This window comes from Embiotoca jacksoni, unplaced genomic scaffold (genome assembly GCF_022577435.1).
Source record: "Embiotoca jacksoni isolate LCO1_2020_lvr unplaced genomic scaffold, fEmbJac1.0.p SCAF_3, whole genome shotgun sequence".
In the NCBI taxonomy this organism is placed as follows: domain Eukaryota; kingdom Metazoa; phylum Chordata; class Actinopteri; family Embiotocidae; genus Embiotoca; species Embiotoca jacksoni.
This window is the reverse complement of record NW_027185381.1, coordinates 12,830,851-12,852,517: the sequence shown is the minus strand read 5'-3', so window position 1 is coordinate 12,852,517 and position 21,667 is coordinate 12,830,851. Positions and strand designations below refer to the sequence as shown.

The following is a 21,667-nucleotide window of genomic DNA, read 5'->3' as shown; positions in this document are numbered from 1 at the left end:
TTTCACTGTCAACTAATTACAGTACTTCCTGCGTGTTGGAACTAGAAATTAGTCTAAAATAGCATCATTTACTGAAATCCCATTTCAGGAATAAGTAACAAGGAAGGTGCTAAATGCTGCCTTCTGTGTATGTGCTTCTCCAAATGGAAATGGAAAACCACAAGCTGGGGGATTCAGTCACTGCCAAATGTTGATCTTTGCGAGGGCTGTTTTATGTCTGCTTAATTTTGCGTTTTTAACATGCTCCTTATTTTAGCTTTAGCTTCCCTGTTCACTTTAACTTATAAGATGCTATAAGAATGGCAAATATAATCGCTATAATTTTAGCTTTAGCTTCCCTGTTCACTATAACTTATAAGATGCTATAAGAATGGCAAATATAATCGCTTTCAGATCCAAAGATGAGCTTAGTGTCTACCCTATCAATAACAATTCATAGCCCTGCTTCCCTTTATGGCCTCTCAACACTCACTGCAATTTAGCATTGATGTCTCAGAGCTCAGTTAAAACAACTAACCTATCATTGCAGAGAATATCAGCAACACCAAATCACCAAGACATTAAAAAAAAACAACATTAAAACTCCAGGCACAAATCCACCAAATGTCTTGCATCCTGATTATTTTCAATGTTTGCCTCCAAGGTGGAGGCTGCTGCACATGTGCAACCTGTTCTGAGGCAGGATACAGGAGTCCCAGGTTAATGCTCCTAATAGCTCTCGTCTCCCCAACCGCCATCCATCTACCTGGCTGGATGAGATGAGCATGTGTACCAGCATGTACCTGCTGGCTAGAGTGCTGCCTTCAGCCCTGCATAACGCATGGATGTGCAGAGTACAATAAGTACTTCCTCCTACTACTCTCATGGAAGGAAGATGGATTTTCACTTTGAATTTTCTCTCATCCTCCCCTGATCTGTGGATGGATGGATGGATGGATGGATGGATGGATGGATGGATGGATGGATGGATGGATGGATGAATGCACTCCTCCTCCTCCTCCTCCTCTCTTAGTGACTCATTTTTTCTGCCTTAGTGCTATCTACCCCCCCCCCCCCCCCCACACCTCTCTTAGCATGTAACTGAATGCATCTCAACTGCCCCCCTGTGATGTGCGGATGAGCATTGTGGCCACAGGGGGCCAAAGCCTCAGGGACAGTCTTAACCAGGGCCCCTGAAGACTCGGCTGATTAGTTGGGCCTGCAAAGCCCTTGTCACAGGAGGGGCACTATGTCAGACTAGCAGAGCATAGCTTAATCAATTGACATGTTTATGTACAAACGCACATGCAGATTAAATCCTCCTGAAGCCAAACAACAGCCTTTTTTTCTGGTATCCAAGAAAACATGGCCTGAAATGTCCACTTTAAGTTCTTAATATACACATTTGCGACCTCAGGATGACCTGACATTACATTAGCCTCAACACACCATCCTCCACCTCGTCAACATTTAACTCCTCCTCCTGAAGACTAATGCAGTTAGAGGACAAACACACAATCACGACATTAAATAAAAACACATTTATATTGATTTAGGTGAAGGGTCCTAACCATCCTGACATCCACTGTGTTTATCTTAGTATTTCATGTCAAATTAAGCAACATAATAAGCTCATAAATTATAAAGTAATATTATATAGCCCACTTGGCAATTGGCAGACGCTCAGAGAATCTCGCTAAGTGCATCAAGTCTTTAAGGCACGCAAATATGCATCTACATCTATTAATATCGGCAAGAGGTATTCTGAAACAAGAAACAACTCCACTGGCTTACACAAAATGATGTAACATGCATGGATGAATAATTGAAGGACCACAGGCATGTGGATTGAATGTTAATGTGGCACAGGGCTCTATCCTCTGTCTTCATTGGGCTGTTCACATGCTGCTCAGAGAGAGATCTAGATTCAAAGCTCTCGGGGATTGTGGCTTCTCTTTATAGCAACACTGGAGGAGAACCTACAGTATATGTTCACTGAATTGCAACTCAATTGTATGAGTGAGGACCAATGATGCATTAAGAAGCCACTCTTACATCCTAATTAGGCCTTCTAAGAACCACAGCCTATAGATGCCTCGGACATAAACATCTCAGCATGTGGAGTCCCAGAATCAAAGCAAGTTGCACCCAATTTTATAATCCAGCGGCATTCCTGTGCTATTTTATCCCACAACCTTCCCTCCATCCCTCGCCCCTGAAAGTGTTTAACCTTGACTTGAAAGTCTCCATCACTACCACCAACTCTGCTCCTGCCGCACTTCATAAACAAATGGCCATGCACATCGCTTTCATACAGCGATCGCACACACAAGGTCAGCGTAGAGGCGTAATGAACATCACGCACTAATACACCTTCTCATGGCCGGTGGGGATAGTATTGTTTGTTGGGACTGCATTCAACTATAGCTAAGCAACAATGAAGCGTTCACACACTGTTAAAGGATTAACAAAAAGCCTCTCTGTTGTTTGCACTCTACATTCATTTTACCAAGATTATTTGGTTAATTGTAGCGCAAGGCCAGATGTGCCGCTGTTTCTAATGGTGGAAGAAGAATTCCTTCTGTACTTACTGTAATTAAATGTGGCAATTTGACAAAGTAAAAATACTTTAAGTCCTTAATTCAAACTCTTTAAATAGACAGTAGACGTATGATCAGCAAAATGGACTTGCTGTATAAAAGTAAAAGTGCATGGGTTGCATAATAATAATAGCTACCGTCAGTGATATATTATCAAACATAATATGATTAGATTGTTAATACTAATGCATAAGCGGCATTACACCATTCTAGCTGCCCGATACAAAGCTGATTTACCTTATTGTTCTGTATACAGTAAACTAAATTAGAAGTGGTTCCCAAACTGAAGGGTTGGGCCACTCTAGAGTCACATAACAAAACTGAAGGGTTGTGAGATGATTATTGCAGTACAGAAGAAGAAAATGACTAAGTTCTGCAGCACAAATTTTTCTTCAATTTTCTCTAATCTTTTCTTTTTTTCATTAAATATTTGACTTGACCTCTTTGAAGCTTGAACAGTTAGACACGTGAGAAGTCAGGGAAATATCCCTGATGGAAACACTAACAACTCAGACATCTGAAACATGAGGGGCCCCAAACAGACATTGCCTTTTTGTACCTGATGACATGCCTTAAATAATAGAAAACACTGGTTTAACCTTTAATAATGATTTGTGCTTTATAAACTCAATACTCGAGCAAATTTACTTAGTTACTCTCAACTACTGCCTGTTTCACTGATGTGGGGCAACACATGTCATTTGTGTAGACAGCAGCTCTTTACTATTCACCCGGAGCAGAGATTTCCCTTTGATGTTAGCATTGCTGGTGCTAACATTTGGGAGTCACATAAACTATTCAGATTAACTTCAGAGGCTTTATGTTTGGCTGTTGCCGGTGGCATGTTGTTCGGCGATAAATTCATGGAGTGTAATGTGAGTAATGTGGGTGGAGATGAATGATGAGCACAAACACATGTTTGAAGGCACAGACTGCAGTGATGTGGTTATACACAGGGTGTGGAGGGTGAATGAAAGTGTAGCTTTGTCTGTGGCCCAAGAACCACGTTTAGAATAAGCAGTGCGCCAAGAGCATGATTGATTAAATCATGGTTAGACATCTGTGAAGTCAGCACTAACGCCACGGGGAATTATATACTCCCAGCCAGCTTATACCTTGCTTTTCTAATAGACTGTCGCCTTATAATGTTTATTCAATCCTCTAAATCAAGCAGCCAATTAAAGTGTAGCTAAATCATTTGAATTTGTAACATGTACGTGAAACAAACACAACAATGAATGGAATTAGTTTACATCTCGGGGGAAGGATGGGCAGGAGCTTACTTAGGGGTCAAGGCATTCAAAGCTTTCATTAGAGTCAAATCTTTACCACTTCTTGATTGTTCACAGACTGTAAGCTGCCAGACATTCAGGTTTTGACTGAAAGAAATTAAATGAACCTCAGGTTAATCCAGAAAATACCACAATGCACTCAACCACTGTTAATCGAGGTGGATCCTGCCGGCCACGTGCTGGACCGAGCAACCTGCTGTCGCTGCTTGCTGTTTAGTCTATTAGTGGATTTCACAACCCATTTAAGGAGGTTTCTAGGTGAACACGAAAAGCTGGAAAAGGCCAGAAGTAATGCACACAGCAAATTACACAGAAAATTGTTCTCTACGGGTTTCACGCTAATCCTGAACAACGGAGATAGTTTTGATGTTCACAAAGGCAATATTCTTTCTCAAAGAATACTTTTCGTGTTTGTTTGTCCATGCAGTGCTGTGTTGACTACAGGAAATGGTCACAGGATTCTTGGAGGAAGGAGACTGAAATGAGGCAAACCAAAGGATGACACAGCGTAGGTATAACGACGTCAAAGTTTTTATGATAAAAAAAGGTTCTTATTAGTTCCAGGAGGACAATTTCTTTGACGCTCAAGGCAGAAGAGACTCTGGTAACGTCTGCGCGGTCTAGATAAGAAAACAGTTACCATCTGTATTGTAATAGAGCCCTAGTTTTAAACCATGTGTCAAATTGATGAAACACTTATGAATGAGGAATAATTGATGTGACGAGTACATCAGAATTTATTCACCCTCCTCTGCCATTTTGTTTCAAGGTGTGTCATATTATGTATCTCCAAATTGTCTCCGATTGGTCACAGAATCAAAGTGAGGTTAAAACTGTCTAATTGAACTGCAGAGGAAATTGAGTGTGTCACGTCTGCCCAGGGCTGGACCAAACACAGGATTTCCCTCTGGCTGTGTGGTGCTAATGTGCGTGCGGGTGCAAAGAATCAAAAATGGAGCCTGACTGATATATCGGCTAGCTGATATTCACAGGTGTATTGGTATCAGTGAATATGTTGGTCGATATGCACATAATGCAGAAAAAGCTGGGGTGAATTAGAAATTGGACAATAAACTGTGAAACATACTGTCTCAATCAGATATCTTTCTCACAAATGTCGAAAGCGTTGGATAAACTCATTTGAAGGTTCATTACAAAAACACATTTTTATAAATACTGTTAAAGAGTGTATAAAGAATATCAGCTACTATAGATCCATTGTAATTTTTTTTTTTTTTACTCTCTAATAGCGGTTTTAGCATCAGCCACAAAAATCCAGTCACAGTCTATCTCAAATCAAAACTTCATCATTTGAACTGTTTGTTTCACGTCACCCTTTTGTGCTCATTTGTTAGCCTTAAACTGCGCAATTCCTAAACCGAATGCAAAAACCCAATTATTTCAGGAGATCGTAAGATGTGAGCAACCCTGGTGCATCTTTATAGATGAGTGGAAATATTTTGGCTTCCAGTGTATAAGTTGGCTGGCAAGGAAAAGGGTTATTTTTAGCAGCATGTTTATGTAAGTGACTAACATGTTGTGGAATAATGAGGAGGCTCTCTGGGCCCTCGGTGGAGCTACAGAGACGAGACTCGCAGAGCGGCAGAGGGTGATTGAAGGAAACTAATGAGCAGGAGGGAAAGAAAGAACACAGGAGCAGAAAGGACCGGGATAATAAAAGCATGGAAATACAAAGGAAATAGACAATTACCAATGGGAGGTCTCTGAAAGGAAGGAGTGAAAAGAAAAACAAAGAGATGAAAATGGTGGAGGAAAATGTCATTGCGATGGGGGAGATAATTATTATGGTCAAGAAAAAAGAAGACCACTGGCATGAGAAAACACTGTTTTATTTGATTGGCCTAAATTTACGTGCAAAAAAAGCAGAAAAAGGGACTGGAGTACCAGTGAGCATCTCACTACTGTGATTTATGAGCTCATTACTGCTTTTTAGCTAACACCCAAATTGTTTAATCTCCTTACTCATCTCAGCATTACAGGCAGTTTTTTTTTCTACGTTCGGTTTCATCGTCAGCTCACATTTTTATTTCTGTAACAGATTGTTGAGCTCTGGTGCTATTTCAGGTGCAGGTCTGTGGCACAATACACTTAAGTGCAGTGACTCACTGAAAACCACTGCCAACAAAACTGCTCTCCTCTTCCTAGATTCTGAAATCATCTCTTACTTTTCTTCAGTATCAAATCTTTCATAACCTTTCCTTTGCACCCCATTCGCTCTTTCTCTCTCTCTCACACACAAAAAGCACTCTCATACATGATCTGGTACCTCTTCTCAGGGGGGGGCTCCTGATTGGCTGGCGGTGCTGCCTGTGCTGCTTCCTGCAGGTCAGGGATATTGGCAAAGTCATCTTGCTCTGCCACACCAATGGCCAAAGCCAGGACCACCATCTTCCCTTCACTGGCTCCCCATAAAAAAATACAATAGACAGAAAACGGAGATAGACAGAGAGAGAGAGCGAGAGAAAGAGGCGAAGGAGAACAGATGCAAAGGAGAGGGAAATCGAACATAAAGAAAGTGTGGTGCAGGGAGAGAGGGGAGAAGGAGAGGTCATTTTAGGTGACAGTGAGGACAGAAAGCTGAGAGCTGGCGGAACAATAATAGACTGCGTGAGAGTAAACAGAGGGAGCGTAACAGAGAGAAGAGAAAATCTGCCACATAACACCCCAGCGGTAAGCACTTTGTCCAGGGAAGGATATTAAGAAGATACCTTAAAGTGAAAGGCCAAATTAATAACAATATAATTAATCTAATGAGGTGGTGCTGACAACAGGTACAGGCTGTATTTACATCATACAGACAACAAATAATTCGGGGAACTGGAGGTGATTAGCTAATGATTGTTAATGGATGTGATATTCAGCAGCTTGCACATCAGCTTCCACATATGTATAAGGTGTTGACGTGTCCCTCTGCACACACACTGACAAAACACACTGCCCCCCCCTCCTCCCACATACACATACTGAGCAATTTATCTAGTTATTGAACCTGCCTTCTGCTTTCCCTCCAGACTCACCTTTCCCATTGAACATGCTAGTCGTCTTTCTCCAGAGTTAAGATTTAATTAAGCCTCATTAAGAAGATCTGGACTAATTGTTTCTATTTGAGCGATACAGTATCTTGAGGTGCATGGTGTGTGTCACCGTTTTCTGGGTCACTGCTCTCTCACTCTCTGTGTTGCTTCTCTTCACATTTCGTCTCCTCTATTCTGCTACAGTTGCTCTCCAAATCCCCTTTTCACCCACCTTCATCCCTATCCCCATTACACTTAATTCTCTGCCTCCTCATCACTGCCTCCTTCCCTCCTTCCTGTCATCCACACCCACGGTTCTATAGCTTTAAGCCTCTGACTGTGTTACAATATCTCTGCTGAGAAAATATGGTGCTGCCAAGCAGTGGAAAGATATCACCCTAAACTTCACAATTTCATCTTTTTCACACACCGTCGAGGAGCTTTTCTTGCAGCACCATAAAGCCTGTTTAATAATCTCCCTGTTAGACATCTACGCCAGTGGTTCCCAAAACTTTTATGTCTGGGAACCCCTCTCAGATTAAAACAAGTTAATAGGACATGTCATAAACGTGTTCATTTTTCATGTGACGTTATGCTTATTTGACTGCGTGTTTCTACTTTTTACAACCCATTTCATCCATTCCTTCATTGCTGTTGGCTAAATATATCAATTAATTCAGTCCATTTTAACCTGTTATCCTTTATTCTTGCTTATTATACTTGTATTTTAAAGGTCCAGTGTGTAGAATTTAGGAGGATCTAATAGCAGAAATAAAGAAATATAATATTCATAAATTATGTTTTCATTCATTTATAAACACCTTAAATGAAGAAAAGTTGTTTTTTCATTAGCTTAGAATGAGTCCTTCATATCTACATAGGAAGCAGGTCCTCTTCCACAGAGTCCGCCAAGTTGCACCGCCAAGTTTCTACAGTAGCCGAGAGGGACTTTTTTGTTATTTGCCTGTTTCATGGCCAATGTAGATTATTTTCCATGCTGTGGTATTGCAGTTAAATCAATAATGTATTTTTTTTATTTTTATTTTTTATTTTTTTTAATCAAATCACGTTTTCTATTTTTCTAGGTTAATTGAGGTATTTCATAGACCTTCCACATACAAACTATAGAAGTATCTACTTGGCTGGGAATCAATGGCCTATAGAATATGGTATGGTGATTGTACTGATACTCTTAAGTATGATTGGTTATTGGATCGCTCTTCTCCCATCACCTTTTAAGTATGGGCATTTACACTTGAGAATATTGTTAAAACACTTCACTCAATGCACCGAACATTAAGGAAGCAGAGTTAAGAGAGGGAAGAGACGTTAATGACGCAAAGATAAATTGTTGATTTGAAGCCAAAAAGCATGAAGACCAATCTCCCGAGAGATCCATTTGGTCAAACGGCTCAGAAGACGGGATATCTGTGTCAATGACATCAACACATTCATTGAGCAATGATTCACACAGATAGGGAATCTGGCCAAGATTGAAATTAACTGGCTTGAACAATGGGTCATGTCTATTACTGGCCCGCTCTGTCACCAATCATACGAGGTGTTGCTTTTGCCGAAAAGGCAATACAACAATGACCACAGTTTCACATTTACAATGATGAGTGTAACAGCTGACTATTATGGGCGATATTCTCAGTGACCTTGGTGCTTGCACGTGTTACATCGCTAATGCTCGGTTCACCAGTGGTATCAGTTCAGCTGTGTTATACTCAAACGGTCTGAGAAGCTTTAAAGCACATAGCAAAAAAAAAAAAAAAGAAAAACGAATGGTGGAAAGCAACTGTAAAACTGATTCAGTGCACATTAAACACATGTTGTACCTTGACAGTGTCCTTGCTCACCCTACATCACCCCCCGTCTCCCTCATCTGCCCTCCTCCCTCTTCCAGGCATGAAGTAACAATATGTTGCCGAAGTAATGGAGCTGGTGACATAAGATCAATGCTTCAGGGTTAACGCAAATCTACACACAGCTGCTTAACCCCTGGTCTTATACTGATGCACAGTGACATGTTGGCTGTGTGACGCGCAAATGCTCGCACACATGTCAGCAGGCTAGCAACACAACCAGCACACAAAGATTTATTATTAGCATCAAAGTTACTGTGATACTAAAAGAAACAGTTGCCATTTTAGTTGCAAATACTTATGAAATATGGATTAGACCGACTGGCGTGTCTCCTAAACAGGATATTTAACAGTCATTTCAGAGGAGACTCAGAAATAACATCATGTAATTGGGTGAGAGCGTGTGAATATAAAATATTTTGTGCCTTTTCATGACACCAGCACTTGAATATTACAAACTAGCCCCAATAGCTCTGTCCTGTAAAGACAATTGCAGCAGACAGGCTGAATGCCATCCAAACAGATGTTACTGTTTAGCAGAGCATACAGCGTAAACATTGAACAATTTTACCACAGAACGGGATAGAAATAGCCCACAATATGTCGCACCACCTTGTCATTTTTTATGCTCGACATAAAAAAAAAATGTTTTAACAGATTGCTCAATAAGAAGTTTTTCAATTCATTACTAGTCATCAGTGCAACAGCATTGTGCAGTCACATTAAGAAATGTTGAAAACTATCATTGCCTATGATGTATTAATTCATGAAATATTCAGTATTCATATCAAGTGGCTATACGTACCCAACTGTTAAGAACAAAATCTAATAAACCTAATCCATAATTGTTAATATCAGTGTGTCCTGTGACATCTTAATAAAGAAAGACATTGATCCATCTCTGCACACAACCACAAGTCTTAAAGCTAAAAAAAAACAATCGCTTATTTGCATTCATAACTGTACCCTTATTAACATTTTCAATAGATTCTTCATATTAACCAATGTTTTTCTCCCTCTTCTGCATTAATCTTCATCATCCTACATTAACATGATCAGCTGTAATGTGGACTAGATTGCCTTTGTAACTGCATACAGAATAGCTCCTTGCAAGCAGAAGGATTTACGAGACGTCACAGTAAAAGCAATAACTAAACTCAAACACACAATCTCATACAGATGTGAACACACAGATGTGCACAAGCACGCACTACATATTTTGACAGACAGAAGTAATATCCTTCCCTGGATATCAGATGCAAACTGAAAGAAAACACCTGAAGGAAGAAGCACGGAAGAATAATTCACAACAATAAAGGCAAAAGTGGGTTAGTTAGTTCTTTAACATCTACATTAAAACTATTTGAGATTAAGACATTAAGCGTTGCACATTAAAGCAAAGACATACATTAAAACAAATTACTAAAATAACTCTGCATAGCATAGCACAGCATTTACTGTTAGACACATAGACAGAAGCCTAACAAGTGACACTACAAAAGACTCCTGAGAGATATGAATGAAGAGTTGTAGAGACTCACAGGAAGGACTTGACATCCAGGCCGCGATTCCGGAATTGGTCCATCATGTAATCCCAGCTGCCAGGATTGGCCCGCGAGCGCCCTCCTGCTCCACCTCCCCTACAGCGAGAGGCACCTGCTCCTGCTGGGCTGCCCTGTGCACCCCGGGGACCGCCTCGTGTACCTGCACTCCCACCCTCACCACTGCTGCCACCTCCCTCTCCTTTCCCAGCACCCCCGCCTCCCCCGGGCTGTCCAGGTGCAGTGTGTAATTGTCCCAAACTCTGGGATGTGGTGGGGGGATGGCAGAGACCAGGGCCTGATGGGTGGATGAGAGGCTGCTGAAGACTCTGTTGGCGCAACAGCGTCCGAGGCCGGGCCGGCCCAGAGGGGATGTGCTCCAGCGTGGAAGCATAGGATAAGACTTGATCCCCAAAGCTGGGAGGGCAGAGGAGCAAGGAGGAAAGAGAGCGTGAAGAAGGCCACGGCCGGCAGAGAACAGGATGATGAGGAGGGTCAGAGGAGTCAGAGGGAGAAGAGGAGGAAGTAGATGTGGAAGAGGAGCCACGACAAGAGGTGGTGAGTTGATCAGAGGTGGTGAGGTCAGGAGATGGGATGAAGAAGAAAGGGAAAGAATCATCAGAGATGAGACAAGGTGGCACAGGGCAGTAGGGAGTCACAGCAGGAGAAGTCAGGTTGACGTCAGGATAGATGCAAGAAAGTTCACCCAAACAGGAAGTTGATGGTTGCGAGGTGGAGGAAGAGGAAGGAGAAATGGTGGTATTGGAGGACAATGTATAGAAAGGGGCAGAGGTAGGAGTGTTGGGAGGTGGAGACAGGAGGAGGAGGAGAGAGAACGAGAGCAACGTGAGGCAGCAGCAGTAACAGCAGTAGCAGAAATAGCAGTAGAAGGTGCAGCCTGAGTGATGATCGCTGTGTGCTGTGTACTGCTCATGTGGCTGCGTCGGGCAGCAGTGTGGCGACTGTGAGCCAGTCCTGTGCGTACGCGTCAGAGGTGTGTGCACCTTGCGTGTCTGCGCGGCTTGAGCGTGCTGTTTGCATGAGGGTGTGTTTCGCAGTGGCAGCGGTCGGATGTGCACTGTCCGCACGGGCGTGGAGCGGCTCTGTGCCACGTGACCGCGTCGAGGCGTTTGGGTCACGGCTTTGCAGCTTCCGGGCCTCCCCGACGAGGGTTTTTTGGTCTGATGAGAGATCCCCATTTCCCGTACTCGTCAGTCAACTTTTTCCATCTCTGACAGTCTCTCCTCCTTTCTCTCTAAATCTTTTTCGTCTTTTAAATACGTGCTGCACCTCTAGAGACATCCCAACAGCCAACCAAGTTCTACAGTATGCCTCCCTCCCTCTGTCAGCCTCTCAGTTTCCACTCCTCCCCTTTATTAATGCTGTTTAATTGGCCCGTTGCCTTTCTTAAAATGTCACAACAACATGAAGGTGTGTGACGGATCCTACATAGTTATTTACATGTCATCACTTGCTTACACGCACATCATTCCTGTGTTTTGTAGACTCCACAGTACCTCTCGTCATCTTTTTTAGATTTTCTCCTGTCCACTAAATATATCCTCCTCTCTCTCAGATCACTGTGTAACCCAGACTACCAGAATTAGGTCATGAGAGAGCTATTCACATCAGTGAGTTGCAGTTTACTGTGCTTTGCATTACTTCATCTAACACTATTTTGCATAAGGCTTTAAGTGAGATATCTACCATATTTAAAAGATGCAAATAAAAGGATAAAAAGGGCAATGGCGGGTTTTGCTGAACTGAAACAGTTTGTGGGCAAAACAGGAAAAAAAAAAAAAGGAGAACAAGTAGAGTGGCTTTACACAGAAAGATGGAGAGAGTGATGGGAACGATAAGAGCAGAGGGTGACGATGGAGGAGAGACAGAAAATGGGGTGCGAGACACAAACACAAGAGACACGGACACTTATAGCAGCCTGAAAATAGAATCCAATTATAGACAGGGGCAAAAAGAAAGATGAGAAGAGAAGGCGGGAATGAGGAGTGAGGTAGTGATGAGCGTAAATGTGTTGTGGAGGAAGAAATCACAGGCACGAGGTGCCAAAAAGAAGGTGCAAAAATCACGAGGAAAAAAAATTAACTACCTCATTTACAGCACACTGAACACAGACCCTCAATCATACATCATGGCTGTAGGATACATGCAGTCGGCAACCGACGTGCAGTTCACATTCCAGCCTAAATCTTAATTTAAAGGTGGGCTGGCAGCATGTGGCGCATTATTTCCGTTAGTGAGAGGAAATGAGACTACTTCTGTGTTGCATTTTTGAAATTACACTTGCAGGCAGTGCAGTTCCTCACATAAATAAATCATATTGTCCTGCAGACTCACACAGGGAGGAACACTGTGCAGCTGGGCTGTTGGTGTCAGCTGAAGGTTTGAGTCAGTGTGATACAGCTCCAGTAACTATTGTTGTCTTCTCCTGATGAGAATTCACATTTCCCCAGTGGTCACACCTCGATCTGTGCCAAGACGCCCACCTCGTCGCCGAAAATGCACCTTTCTCCCTGCTGAACTTGACCTGACTCTCCCTGTTTCTGCTCAGAATGGATTCATTCATCTAATCATAGATGAATGAATGCTACTCAGGTGAAAAACTCATAGGAATAACATTTGCGTAATAGTACAGCGTTTTTTTTCTGCTGCACAGTGACAGAAAATTTCGCTGTTTTTTTCAACCCAGTTCTGAACTCACTTGCTGGGTCTCAATCCTCCGGACTGCATGTGGCCCTGGACGGTCTGCCACCTTCCGACCTTCACTCCCTCTGTCACCATGCTCTTCACGCTGTCACTGCGATAAGGACCCCCCCCAGCATCCCCATGCCCAGTTGCTGCCCCCTTCTGACCCCCTGACACTGCCCCACTAAGAGAAAGAGACAGGGTGCAGAGGTCCCACGGCAGATAGAGGGTATAGGAGGAGGAGAATAATGACAGGCAGAGGAGAAAAAGACCAAAGAGTGTGAGAAAGACAAACACACATACACACAGGAAAATAGATTGAGCAACCACATGGCTAAGGAGGTGAGACAGATCAGTAGTGTGTGAAGGGGCAGGCCTAGCTTTCCAGGCCAAGTGTGAGGCAGGAGGATGAGAAAAGGTCTGGAGTCCAGTGTGGAGGAAGAGAGGGATGGGGGGGGGGGGGGGAGCAGGGGAAGGGAGGCAGAGAAGAATTTACAGGGAGCCTGTGGAGGGTGGAAAACCAGCAACAAGTGCCTCCTTTGGGCCTGGAGGACCAATATTACAACTGCCACCATTCACTAGCGGCAACAGCGTACGGACACTGCTTATTTAGCTCTTATTTTCTCATTCATTTAGGCATTTGGGGACTGAGATGTGCGACTATGCAAGGCAACTCATTGTAGCAGCTTAGAGCAATAGGAGGACGGCTTGAACTCGAGTGCCTCACAAGCAAAAAAAATCTACTTATTTGGGAAGTCCTTCAAACGTGCATCCGCTCCTGTAAAGCATTGATTACTCTATTTTTAAACCTTAATCTGTAATATTTTGCTGTTTGAAAATGTGCTTGACATTTGATCATTCCTTAGAGTCAGTAACAGTAATTAGGAAGTAGTGAAACATGTGCACCACACAGTGGAAGATATTATGAGGGCAATCTAATCATATTGGCCTCCAAACAGGCACAAGGTAGAGAAATTTATCAATGTCCATATTAAGAGAAGCTGTCAGCTCAGATTTCCTCTCCGAACGGGTTTGGGTTTAAAATGTCACGCTGGAAGCAATGATGATCAAAAATAAAGAACATTAGTGCCCTCTGGTGACATGACTACATTTCATTAATATACGCGGCTCTCCTGCTCCTGGAGACACAAAATATGAGGCACTGACAGACATTGTTGTCTAGTGTGTTCACGTGGGACCAAGAGGGTGCTAAACTTGCATTATGTCCTTTTAGAGGTCACATTTAACTCTGACCAATTGACCTGACAGTGAATGTGCACAAGTCATCAATCACAACAACAGCATGGATGACACTGCTGGAGTAATAGTCAACACAGGAGACATGAGCCTCATTTATCGAGCCACGCACAAGGTGAACGTCTTCACTCCTTATTAAAAGTAGGAAAACATAAATAAATCGGGCTATGAATCACCAGGAATATACAACATTCAGATATCAATCATTGTTTCGAACTGAGCTTCACTGAGGGTGGAAGTGATTTACAAAATAAATATATTCATTTATATATTCATCGCAGCTATCAGAGGGATAAAATATAGAGTTGAATGTAAAGTAAATATAACTTGACAATGTAAATATTAAAAATGGCTCATATCGATTCCCTATATCCACTTTTCTAGGACTGTGTGGTGACTGTTGTCATCATAACATGCAAGACAAATTCAGTCTTGAAAACTGATAGAATTGAACCTCCAGTCCAATAAATCCTTAAACATGGAGACGGATCACGCTCGGTGGGTAACCTGGTTGATAAATGAGGCCCAGTGTCATTACAGGGATTGAAAGCTGCTGATCTCGAGAGAATCTCAAAGAGGAAATTATTTCCCAGCTGCCGGTTGGCTTTAGCGCCATATCATTGCTTGTAGTCAGGAGGTCGATCCCCATCTCTCCCGGTGAAAAATATCTTATTTTAACTAAATGTCAAGTTTGTTTTACTGGCTCACACAACAGATTGCTGCATGTGAAGATGGGACCTGCTGAAAAACATATTTAAGAACAATAAATGAACCACTTGAGGGCTTTAAAAAAAATGTTTTTATGAGATTCTCAAGACACAAACACAAAGCTGGCTTTCCAAGATCAGCAGCCATCATCTTCAAGCAGAGTTTTCATACAGTAATTAAAATATCCACTGCGCTCACAAGACCACTGCTGCCTCCTTTCTTCAGGCAATTTAACACAGAGTCCTCAACAGCTAGGTCTGGTAAAGATGACTAGTTATTAGACAGTTTATCAGACAGATGCCTGGTAGCAGGATGTCCTTAGAGCCCTCTCGGTGCCCGGAGGGAGATACGTATGAACTTGCTACTGCTTTATTGGATTCAAGTGCCTAATGAGTGAAAAACATTACTTTTATTGGAACAAGGAAAGAAACTGTTACCTCGTCCCGCAAAATGATCGACAATAGATACAGTTCAAGTGATTCACTGGTAGTGTAGCACACATGAGATATTATATTGATGGGGGTCAGAGAGAGAAGCCACAGATGGATGTAAACTACAGGTGAACACTGGCACCACACGGCAACCTGGTGTAACGGTCAACCCTCCACAAAAACAACAACGACGACAACGACGACAACTGGCAAATTTCAGTTAACACAAGCAGAGGACAGGGAGATAGACAGATCACAGAAAAGGTGGGTTAAGGTATACATATCGATTTTAGAGAGGAAAACTATGAGGGTTGTCCGTCTCCATGGTTACACTCCATGGGAGAGAGGTGAGAGGTTAGAGGTCAGGAGTTAGTGTGGAGCGGCAGGGCTGTAGGGAGTGGGGGGGCATGTGAACATGCGCCTCTGTGTTCATTTAAAGGTGACAAGATGAGAGGAGAAGCAGCAGGAATTAGCCTGGGGGGATTACAGGGCTGTGCTGCTTTGTCGCCGCAGTAATAGTCCAATGACTGTCGCGGCATGCTGTAATGTGCATGTATGGCATTTCCTACACTCACACTTCCCCGGCAGATTATGAGTAATCATTAGTAACCATTAGTGCCCTCCAGTGTGCTAACATTGGAGGGGTTGTTATTGTTGGCGTTATTACCATTGATGTTGGAGATTATGTTAACAGAAACAGGTCTATCATAAATGTGCAGTTTTGTATTGTATGTATAAAAGTATTGTAAAACATGACATTTATACAATGTATTTTTTAAAAAGGCCTGTGGCTAAATATCCCCAGTTACTCAAGAGAAAATCTAGTGGAAAGGAAAGGAAAGGAAAGGAAAGGAAAGGAAAGGAAAGGAAAGGAAAGGAAAGGAAAGGAAAGGAAAGGAAAGGAAAGGAAAGAGGGAAACAAGGGAAGGGAACATGAAGGTAAAGGGGAGAGCGGCACTGCCCCTGCCTCCTTACAGCCCTGCTCAGGGGGAAGTCTCTTACCAGCCTTCGACCAAGACTCACTTGAGCGTGAGGCGAGGATCTCCATATGGGGCATAGGGAGAAATATTTAGTACGAACTCCTTGGGCGGATAGGAGCTCCACCTCTGCTGCACTGTGCTGCTGTCATTGTTATTCCAAAAGTCTCTGTCTAGATCACTGCGGCCAAAGAGAGAAACAGGTCAGAGCAACACAACTATGGACAGCCTGGGCACCAACCAACCATTCGCAACAGGCGCTCCTCCTTTTGGCCATGATGCCAGGCTTGGTTTGAGGACGACGGTTGTTCTTACAGCTGCATCAAATGGGAGTTTAAAATAAAACAGGCCTGGATTAATATCTATTTTTTTCTACCTGAAGCAGACAAGTCACCATCGTGGTTCGGTTTAAAGATAAAAAAAAAAAAAAAAGGTGCAGCCTGGGGGGAAAAGGCATTCAGAAAAGCTTGTCATAAAGCAATGTACTGTAGCAAAGACAGAGAGAGAGAAAAGGAGATAGACAGCAAGAAAAGAATCACAATTTGATGAATACATACAGCATGTGATTACATTCTGTTCATCGAGCACGGCACCACTGATGAAAGACATTTGAGTAAACATTAAGAAGTCTGAGCTCCATCCTCGGTGCGAGCAGTGAGAAAGCATGAACGCATGAGACACACGGCAGAGAGATAAATCGCAGAGAGTCAAAGTAGCGGCGTAAAAGGTGAGCAGAATCACTGATGTCATACAAGTCACACACGGCAGTGGTCAGAGCTGGAGCAAAGGGACAGAGTAGTAGAGAAAGGCAATGCACAAAGAGAAAAGGAGTCTGAAGCTGAAATGGCCAACAGAGCACACTAATGCCACTGGAGCCAGTGAGAAAGGAAATGCAAAAAATTAAGAGATCGAAGAACCTAAGTCAGAATACATTCACATACAGTAGCCCATTTGTAGTGCTTAAAACCATCTGTATAGAAAATAAAGAGGAGAAGTCAGGCTACAGAAGAGAAGTAGGGATGAGCAGGTTAACAGAGGTAAAGTCGTGTTCTTAGCATTATGAATCTGACATTTTCCAGTACTGACCTATGGACTTGTTTTATCAAGAACAGAAAATGCCTTAATCTTAGTTTGAGCGCTGTAAGAAATGTTAGAACAAAATCCTCCCAGACATTCACACTCAAAGCATTCCACAACCAGTGTTTCAGTCTCCCTCTTTTTATTTCAACCTGCACCATCATAAGCAAATGCAGAGGTGCGGCACTTAAAGGAGACCTATCTTGCCACCCATAAGATAAGTGCAGGAGCAGACTCGTCCAGTCAAAAGCTTCACAGGTACAATAATGCAGATTTAATCTGTACTGATTAACATCACTAACCTTTTATTTATCATCTCCCCCAACATGCTCTTGTAGAGACTGTGCTCTTCAAGAAAAAACAACAGGGCTCATTTTCTGTCTTGTTTGTGAAGTGTACGTCGAGGGACTCAAAGCTGAACCAAATGGAGTTCATTATCACCAGATTATTCTACCCCAACCAGTTACCAGGCACTTACTTGATGGCTTTCTTCTCCCCTCGCCCACGTGCAGAGTCTGGAGTGTCTGCTGTTTCCACTCCTGGCTTATTCCTCTTCCCCTTAAGCCAAGCGGAGAGAGATGACAGAGAAAGCAGACAAACAAAAGGTTAGCTTAGATTTGTCCCCTGAAGCTGTGTTTTTGCTGTACTAATTTCAAGTGTAAATGCCTCGCACATTATCTCAGGAACACTGCTATCAATCCTTTACGTCATGGTCTCCTGATTACACTAATCAAAGTCAAATCAAATCTGCTGTGAAGAGCCATTTCTGACTATGATTATCGTTTGGACCACCCTGAAATTTACATGGCAATTGCCTCTTTAATGTAATCCGTTGGGTACTGGAGAGAAGCCTCTAAAAAGTCCTGAAAAAAACCTGATTTCAAATAGCCTGAGCATGACCTGCGGTAACCATGGAAATAATGGCAATTTAAAGGCTTTTGAAAAGTAAGGTCTATCGTGGGCATTCTTCTGGAAAAGCTCATTACAGGTAAAGGTGTTTCACATGTGTCACACTGCAGGTAATCTCTTGACACTTTGCTACGAATGGAACAGGGAGGGGATCAGTTTAAAGCTGCCCTACCCCCCAAATACCATAACTGCGACACTCAAAGTGATGCTCTGATACACATTGAGGATAGGCGAGGATTCTCCATCCCAGAAAATCAGTGGGAGGAAAAACACTCGGAGCTGTTAGCATGGCTCGACTTGTCTCACATCTTATGTTGGCTGAGGGGCAATTTCCGGTGGTAGGCTTGCTTGCTGAGAGCTGAGCATGGATGTTCTCGCTGGAGGTTTCAGGCCCATTTATGGTTTCGCACAGACTTGGCAACACCCCTGGTTCCACTTTGCTCTTTTCAGAAGCAATGGAAAGCTTTGTCAGACTACAGCAGAGATCCGTTACCCTTCCTCAAACACAGTGTCAACGACTCAGGCTTCAGTGAGCTTCTGGGTATTTTGTTTCATAAAGTTTTGGGCTCAGGTTGGTTTCAGGCTTGTTTATCTAAAAATATATTTCATTAACAAGTTTTCCTGTCTGGTCATTTCTGACTGTTCCCATCAATTTGTGTTTTGTGTTGAAAGTACAACATACGGGACAACTCCCACTAGAAAATGTGATAACGGACAATCTTGGTATTTTGTTTTGCTTTATTCATGGCCTGATTTCTGATTGGGAGGTGGGACCATCTGGTTTCATTTTGCCCATAAATCAACAGTGCGTGACACAATGGACACACTAGTCCTACTAACATCATTTTAAGGTTACACGGGAACTGCAATTTCCATTGGTAAGAGAAGAATTTAACACTTTCCACACTGATCACAGAAATATACAGTATATAAGTGGATTTAAAAAAATACTTGTACAATTGTATTAATCTCATCGCCTCTTGCTGCCACTTTTCTGTCTGCTATTTATCATAAATGTAGCTTTGCAGCTAGATTGCTATGAAAAAACAACAACATCCCCATTCTTAACCCGGTCCACCTAAACGCTGATTGGTCAATTCTTTCTCCAGCTAGGAGAAAACAGCCACCAGCGGGCATAATATCAGAACTATTTGAACTTCTGAGATGTGGACAGCGATTCAAAGGTCTGGAAGATGTACTCACAGTAAGAGAACTGGATCTGGAACTTGCTAAAGACGAGCTTCTCAAAACCTCAAATGAGTTGGGGAAGGTCTTTGATAAAAGCCTCATTGGTAATATACAGACTACAATGCTGTGTAGACCTCGGATCTACATTATGATGTTGGATTTGTGATGTGAAAGACGGACGATAACGTTCATCAGGCTAAGGCTATCTTATTGGTTAGTTTGAGCCTCTGGTGTTTTGTGCTGGTGGGCTGCTGTGGCATCTTCTGCTAGAATATGTTTATCTGAGAGAAAACTGTTGCTATCTGTTGAAAGCAAGCTTTGACGAAAGACGAAAGACGAACTACAATACAGCTGACTGACTCAGAGCTACATTATCAGTGATCAATACAATGCTCATAAACAGCAGTAGCATATGTAAATTCAAATTATGCCACAGTCAATATATTGAGCTTCAGAACCTAACAGGCAAACAGATGGAGATTATGATCCACACCTTGCATGTTGTGGCTTTGGATACAAAGCCAGAGTTGACAATAGCACTGCTGAGAAAAAATGATAAAGCCCACACCAGCCCGACTGATGATATCCATTATACACGGGGAAACAAAGCCGCTCATGTATTGTATAATCAGCATTAAACTGAACTGGAAAGGTCAACAAATGAATAAACATAGATGTGACAGGTTGACTAGTTAAACAGCTACATACAAGAGTTGTGTGTAATTTACACACTGACTTCTAGATAAACTGTGTCTTTATAAACTGCTGCAGTATATGGAGGTACCTGGACAGGTCTGCATCTTGTCAGCCTACATTTTAAAGACCATTGACTATCTATTATTGTGTGTTTTAGGTATTGACAGATGTTATTACTGTCTTGACACGCTGGCTGAATACATAAAACCGCCTCTCACAATTTCTAACTCCATTCTGGATGCATACAATCACACCATTGAAACTACAACACATATTTATAGCCAAGAGGTAGACTCTTCCCCAGGCAAATTATTGCACATAAGCACACCACAACAAATCCCGTTTTCTTCCATGACAATTTCAAGGGAGGCAAAACTGTCTATATTTCTGTGAAGCAAGGACAAGCTATCAAAGGAAACTCATGTATCATTCAATGCTATCGTAAAATTTGCAGGAAGGTGGGAAGAAACAGAGGATGAGTGAGAGTCCAAAACAGAAAGAGGGGTGAGAGCTGAAAATAGAAATCAAATTAGAAAAAAAAAAAAGAAAAAAAAAAAGAGGCTACCAGAAGAAGAGAAAAACAAAGCCGGTGCAGAACAGCATGTGAGACAAAAGGATGAGAGGAAGGGACAGGTGCAAATGGTGAACTGAGTGAAACAGTGAGTGACAGATAGTCCCGAGTGGATTGGATGTGAGAACAAGGAAGGACTCGAAAACTCTGCAATGGGCACCGAGTCACACATCTTCCTTCCCAATGCACACACACAGACAAAGATGTACACGGCTTCAAAACCATCTCCTCTACACGACCCTCCAGCTCATTCACAGGAATGGATAACAAACACTCTATCTTCAAGGGAGGTGTGGAGATCCATTGTGATGAATATATCAAAGCTCACCAGCTCTATGCAGACAAGAGACAATGAAGAAAATCAACTCAACAACCCAAAGAGGTTTTAAAAAAAACAAAAACAATGGAAGAGTCTTCAGTCCACACACACACTGCTTTTTGTTTCATGACAGAGGGTTTACAACAAACATGGTATTAAGTGGCATCTGGCTCTGAGCCATTACTTCATTATAACTCCAACTCGCATGGTGAGCCAATTATGAGACATACACAAATTGTAGCAAGCCTCCACTTAGAAAAAAAAAATCACTCCACTAATACTTTTTAACAATGAAACCACAGCAGAGCATGTTACATGACATCATTGAAGTCTAGTGCAGTAGGTGATCAGAGCTGTCGTAGTGAAGGACGTAGTGGAAAGAAGGAATTCAACAAACCTGGATTTTTAAGTTTGTTTTCATTTCAGTTATTTTGAAATCTTGCATTAACAGCAGTTGGCTGACTAGTTTGACAGACTATTTCTTGTTTCACAACGACATTAGAGCCTCTCAGCCAT

General features: G+C 42.4%; 1 protein-coding gene across 5 annotated transcripts in view; it reads right to left on the bottom strand.

Moving 5' to 3' along the window:
• The window catches only part of syt7a (synaptotagmin VIIa), an 80,555-nt gene that overhangs the window by 19,527 nt on the left and 39,361 nt on the right, over nucleotides 1-21,667 (bottom strand). For 2 of the 5 annotated variants that reach the window (XR_011178906.1, XM_069162093.1), the window contains exons 1-2: nucleotides 10,316-13,115; nucleotides 6,159-6,290 (exon numbers count right to left, since the gene is read on the bottom strand). Coding sequence is in view for 4 of the 5 variants with exons in the window: in XM_069162093.1 (XP_069018194.1) it covers nucleotides 6,159-6,290; nucleotides 10,316-11,514 (1,331 nt within the window). In the remaining variant the exon portion in view is untranslated. Of the gene's footprint in view, nucleotides 1-6,158; nucleotides 6,291-10,315; nucleotides 13,138-16,437; nucleotides 16,573-17,946; nucleotides 18,027-21,667 lie in introns of those variants that run through there. The other 3 variants (XM_069162095.1, XM_069162096.1, XM_069162094.1) reach the window with 3 other exon arrangements.